The following is a 6,000-nucleotide window of genomic DNA, read 5'->3' on the forward strand; positions in this document are numbered from 1 at the left end:
GTTCTGATAGAAAGGATGAATGGATGGGTGGGTGGGTGGATGTAGACACATAGGTAGATATAGATAGATGATGGATGGATAGATACATATAGGTAGGTAGATAAGTTGAATAGATTAGATGGATAGATAATAGATTAGGTCGATAGATAATTGATAGGAGAGGGAGGGGGGGAGGGAGGGAGCTCTCTTGATCTGTGACCTGCCTTCCATGGTGTCACAGACGACAGTTGTTCTGTTGGCTTCCCAGTCTGTAACCACCCTGTCCTTACCATCCCCCGTCCAAACACTAGATTACTGCCATTTTTTTTATTGTGGCAGGACACACATCACATAAAATTCACCATTTTAACCATTTTTAGGCGTACAATTAAGTGGCACGAAGTACGTTCGCACTTGGTCCAAGCATCCCCACTCTCTGTCTCCAGGACTCTTTCGTCCTGCAAAACTGAAACTCTGTCCCCATCAAACACTCACTCCCTGCCTGGCGCCCACCATCCTACTTTCTGCCTGTGGCTTTGACGGCTCTAGGGACCTCATGGAAGTGGGGTCCTACAGTACTTGTCCTCTGTGACGGGCTGACTTCCCTCTGCGTGTCCTCGAGGCCGTCCATGTTGTAGCAGGCGCCAGGACTGTCTTCCTCTATAAACTGAGTAATGTCCCGTTGCGTGGCTGGGCAGACCCGATTTGCTGGTCCAGGTACCTGCTGGCGGGTTCACACCGTGAACACGGATGTGCACGTACGTATCCGAGTCCCTGCTTTCAGCAACTTCGGAAACGGCCCTCCCTAGAAGTGGGATCGCTGGGTCCTATAGAAACTTGGTGCTTATCTTTCTGAGGAGCCACCAAGCCGTTTCACAGCGGCGGCACCGCCCACTCCTACCGGCCGGGCCCCCAGGTTCTGATTTCGCCATATCCTTCCCGACACTTGTTATTTTTTGTTCTCTTTTGTTTATCAGCACCGTCCTCATGGTTGAATCACTTTGTGGTTTTGCTTTGTGTTTCCCCGAACGACTGATGACATGAGCATCTTCCTAATGAGCTTATGGCCCAACTATACGTCTTCTTCAGAGAAACGTCTGTTCGAGTCCTTTGCTTCCCTTGGAATTAGCCTGTTGATTAACAAATCAAATTTAGCAGGGTACTAAAAGCCTATACCATTTCAAAGTAAGATCAATCCTGAGAATTCAAATATAGTTCAGAATCATAAAATCCACAAATGTTCTCAGTTACCTATCAAATTTAAAGATAAGCTTTAAATGATCACTTCAGAAGGGACAGGAAACGCATTTGATAAAATTTATGAGGTGGAAAAAAGAATAGAAGGAGATCCTCCTTACGCTACTAGAGCCCAAGGGTGTAAATAATATAAAGATATGTATTGCAAACATCATGCCTAAGCGCAAAATTACAGAAGCACGCCAGCAAACCCTTACCGTGTATCATTGAAGGTGTGCATTTCCTAAAATCCAGAGTCTCCATTTCTGAATACAAACCCTAGAACCTTCTTGCTGGTCTTAGATGGTCAAGTGGAAGGATGTTGGAGGCAGCACAGGGGATGTTCTAGATGCCTGGTAACCAGAAAACAAGTAGCGCGCATGTCTGCTGGTAGGCACCGTAGGGCAGGGAGCATGTCAGGACTGAGGTGTGGCAGCAAGAAAAGCAAGTTCGAGAAGCTTGGGTACGGCGTGATAGAACTGATGCAAACTTTATATTCAAAACAGTAGCGTGATCTTCATGCACGTGTGCAAATGTACCGGACGTGGGCATTTCGGGAGGTGGTCCTCCGTGCGAGGGGAAGGCGAGAGACGCCATCAGAAGGGCGCGCGTGGAGTTACAGCTCTATCTGCCACATTTCGTTTCTTAAAAAAACTATCTAAAGTAAACATTCCAAAAATGCCAGGATTTTTTTAAACTTTTTTTTTTNTCTGAGCTGTCAGCACAGAGCCCGATACGGGGCTCGAACCCACGAACCGTGTGACCTGAGCTGAAGTCAGACCCCCAGCCGACTGAGCCCCCCAGGCGCCCCAATGCTAAGATTTCTTAAAGCTTGGTGGTGGATCCACCAGTGGTCATTATGTTATCGTTTATAAAGTTTGAAATATCTCATAATGAGAACAGAAGTGTGAACCTTAAAAGAAAGAGAGGGAGGGGGGGAAGCACACGTTGTGAATCTCGCCACTCCCCACCCCAAAACAGCATGATGGCGAAGAGCATTCAAAGCTAGAGAAACTGCTAGAAACAGAAAGGCCTCACCGTGCAGGCAGACAGGACAACCCCAGCGCCCAACTCCCGCCGGCGGCCCGAGGTGTCCGAGGTGTGCCCGTGTCACCCGGGAACGCCGTGTGGGCTGCCCCAGCTCTGCCCTCCCTCACTGCCCCACCCCCACCCCCCGTCTTTCAGTGTCTGCAGGAGAACTCCAACATCAAGACCTACAGGCCTTTCGCCGCCGTGATGGTGACTCTTCGTACGTGTAAGGAGCGGGCCAGCAAGACCCTCGCCAGGTGAGATCCGTGGCCGAGACCCGTGCGGAGACAGCCCTGCGCGTGTGGTGCGTGCAGCTTCACAGCCGCTCACCCTTCTCGGACCCCAGGGTTGACATTGAGCCGTGCCCCGTCTGCCTGGGAGACGCGCGGGACCCCGTCTGCCTGCCCTGCGACCACGTGTTCTGCCTGGCCTGTGTCAAGGTCTGGCTCATTACAGGCCAGATGAGATGCCCTCTGTGCCTGACAGACCTGCCAGAAGACTTCTCTCCAGCAGTGTCCCAAGAGCACAGGTGAGTCACCCTTTCTCTTAAAAAGCCTCCTCTCCTTTTTCTTCCTTTTCGCCAAGTACGGTATTCGGAAAGATAAACTGTGTTAACCTTAGAAACCCTGACTTCAGGGGCGCCCGCGGGGCTCAGTCGGTCAAGCATCCGACTTCGGCTCAGGTCACGATCTCACGGTTGGCGAGTTCCAGCCCCGCGTCAGGCTCTGTGCTGACAGCTCGGAGCCTGGAGCCTGCTTCCGACTCGGTGTCTCCCTCTCTCTGCCCCTCCCTGCTCTCACCCTGTCTCTCTCTCTCTCAGAAGTAAATAAACATTAAAAAAAATTTTTTTTAATGAAAGAAAGCCTGAACACCTGGCTTCAGAGAACCGTCCTAAGAGAGGCAGCCGCTTGTGTAACCTAAAAGCACGTAGTGTCGCAAAATGATTCTCTCCCCAAGGCACACACGAGAATAGATTTGGGAGATGACCCGATGAGAGGAAATAAACCAGAAAAAATCGTAAATGATAGAAAACCATCACGAGACCCCAGGAGCTGAGGCGGAAGGGGTGTGCCTCTCTCGACCCGAGGGCGGAGCTCGCTCCTGCCTGGCCACACACTCGTCGTGGCGGTGGTTGGCATCAGTGGCAGGTCTGTGGGCTCAGCCGACTCAGGCTGTGCCCCAGTGACCCGGCAGCCTTCACCTCCCCCGCCCTCCCGATGCCTCCTGGAGACGGGGCACATGGCCAGCCCAGGGGGCAGGGTCTTTGCAGACTTTAGGAGACCAGGGTATTGCTGGCTGGTGCGAATGATTGAATGATCAGGGTGCCCCTAGAAAGAGACGAGTCTGCACACCGGCCAGCTGGCAGTTTGCACGCAGCCCCTCGAAGCACCGGAAGGAGATACTTGTATCTCTTTACTGAAGAACACGAGGTGCCCGGCCGTGTGTGGGGGTCCGCAGTACCCTGGCTAGGCGCACTGACCGGGCCTCCCCACCGCCCCCAGGGACGCCGTCCAGAAGCACGCCTGCATCCGGCAGATGTGCAATAGTTTCTTCATAGAACTGGTTTCCACCATATGCTTCAAGGATAATTCCCCGCCAGAGAAGGAGGTGGTAGAGGTTCTGCTAAGTCTACTCTTCGTGCAGAAGGAGCTCCTACGAGACACTTACCAAAGTAAGTTGCTTCCTTCCCGTAGACCGATAGGTTCACTTTTTGTGTCTGATGTGACCAGCGAGCTACCTCTCTTTGGTTCAAGGACACCAGGAACACACAAAGTCTCTCTCCCCGTTCGACGACGTTGTGGATAAGACCCCGGTCATCCGCTCGGTGGTGCTGAAACTGCTTTTGAAGTACAGGTGAGCACAGCCAGCCTGGAGCGTGCTCCCAGAAGCTTCTTTGGGGGGAGCATTTGCAGTGAGGGACCACCCGCTTGTGTGCGTGACATCTTTGGCTGTAGGCAAATGAGTTCAGCATGGCTACGAGGCACCTTGTTGGGAAGAGGAAGGCAGGTTTCGGGGAGAGGAGTGTGGTGCTGCGTCCTGTGCAAGAACCCATGAGTCCCCCGTGGTTCTGAGCCCCCTCGCGCAGCTACCTCGTTTTGGGTTTGGCGGGGGGGGAAGGACGGTACCATAGAGCGCCCCCGCCCCCCTCCCGTAGTCCTAGGCGTCACCTAGATTTTGTTTCAACGGTTATATTTCTCTGCCTCTCTGAATGGACAGAGACGCCCACATGGTGCCAAAGGTCATCAGTCTTGTCAAATTGTGGTGTTTTAGAGAACGCTTAGCAGGCTGATCTGCGCCCAGGGCTTCTCGCAGAGGACACTTAGTGCACTCGGCCTGTGTGCTGACTTGACCAAGTGTACTTGAAGGTGATGGCCAAATCAAGATGCTACAGGAAAAGTTCCACCAGATGGGGACGCCCCAGTGGCGCAGTCAGTTAAGCGTCCAACTTCGGCTCAGGTCATGATCTCACAGTTTGTGGGTTCGAGCCCTGCGTCGGGCTCTGTACTGACAGCTCGGAGCCTGGAGGCTGCTTCGGAATCTGTGTCTCCCTCTCTCTCTGCCTCTCCCGTGCTCATGCGCTGTCTCTCTATGTCTCTCAAATATAAATAAAACATTTTAAAAATTAGGGAAAAAGTTCCAACAGAAACAACGATTTCTGACATAAACGCCAAAGCAGACGCAGAATAGAGGTTACATTTACATTTAAAGCCTAAATCTTCTGATTAAAACAAAACAAAGCAAAACAAAAAACACATGGACCTTCTACATCCTTTTCTACGGATATTTCCTTTTTTTTTTTTTTTTAGCTTTCTATCATTTGTGAAATAATTTGTTCAAACAAGATTCCTGAAAGCTTTGCAAATAAAATGCTTTTTTTTATAATTATATTTGAGAGAGAGAGCGAGAGAGCATATGTGTGCACAAGCAGGGAAGAGGGGCAGAGACAGAGAGAAGGAGAGACTCTCAAATAGGCTCACGCTGAACGTGGAGCCTGACACAGGGCTGAATCCCGCGACCCTGGGATCACGACCTGAGCTGAAATCAAAGAGTGAGACATTCAACTGACTGAGCCCCTCAGCCTCCTCAAGTGGTTTTAAAATGCATTTTATTATAGAAGTAGTATCTTATTATGCCTTAAAATGGGTTTTAAGGCCTATTTATCAAGAGTTGACCTGAGATCTGAAGAATGTCTTTTGATGTCCCATGATTTTTATTCGTGACAATTGTGTGAAATCTGAATTCATTTGAATTTCTTTGCGTAGAGAAATGGAAATGTAGTCCTTGACACGCACACATCTTCACATAGAGGGTAGACACGTTAGCATCCCAAACAGTACCCTTAAGGGTAAGGGCTTCCTTCTTAAATAAAACAGAACTGATTTTTTTTTTTTTTAGTTTATTTACCTTTGGGGGGAGAGAGAAAGTGCTTTTGGGTGCATGTAAGCAGGGGAGGGACAGAGAGAGAATCCCAAGCAGGCTCAGCACTGTCAGCGCAGAGCCTGACCCAGGGCTCAATCCCACGAACTGTGAGATCGTGACCTGAGCCGAAATCAAGAGTCAGATGCTCAACCCACTGAGCCAACCAAGCACCCCGATGAATCTGAGGTTTTTAAAATTAGGGGTGCCTGGGTGGCTCAGTTGGTTAAGTGTCCGACTTCAGCTCAGGTCATGATCTTGTGGTTTGTGAGTTTGAGCCCCGCGTCGGGCTCTGTGCTGACAGTGCTGAGCCTGCTTGGGATTCTCTCTCTCTCTCTC

The 6,000-nt window shown here is 50.6% G+C and overlaps 1 protein-coding gene across 2 annotated transcripts in view; it reads left to right on the forward strand.

The window, feature by feature from the left end:
• RNF213 (ring finger protein 213) overlaps window positions 1-6,000 on the forward strand; it is a 103,082-nt gene that overhangs the window by 77,377 nt on the left and 19,705 nt on the right. For both annotated transcript variants that reach the window (XM_077755262.1, XM_077755267.1), the window contains 4 exons: window positions 2,401-2,501; window positions 2,591-2,773; window positions 3,747-3,916; window positions 3,999-4,098. In XM_077755262.1, the coding sequence (XP_077611388.1) occupies window positions 2,401-2,501; window positions 2,591-2,773; window positions 3,747-3,916; window positions 3,999-4,098 (554 nt within the window). The remainder of the gene's footprint in view (window positions 1-2,400; window positions 2,502-2,590; window positions 2,774-3,746; window positions 3,917-3,998; window positions 4,099-6,000) is intronic.

The sequence above is a fragment of the Crocuta crocuta genome, unplaced genomic scaffold (genome assembly GCF_008692635.1).
Source record: "Crocuta crocuta isolate KB4526 unplaced genomic scaffold, BGI_CrCroc_1.0 scaffold50, whole genome shotgun sequence".
Lineage (NCBI taxonomy): Eukaryota > Metazoa > Chordata > Mammalia > Carnivora > Hyaenidae > Crocuta > Crocuta crocuta.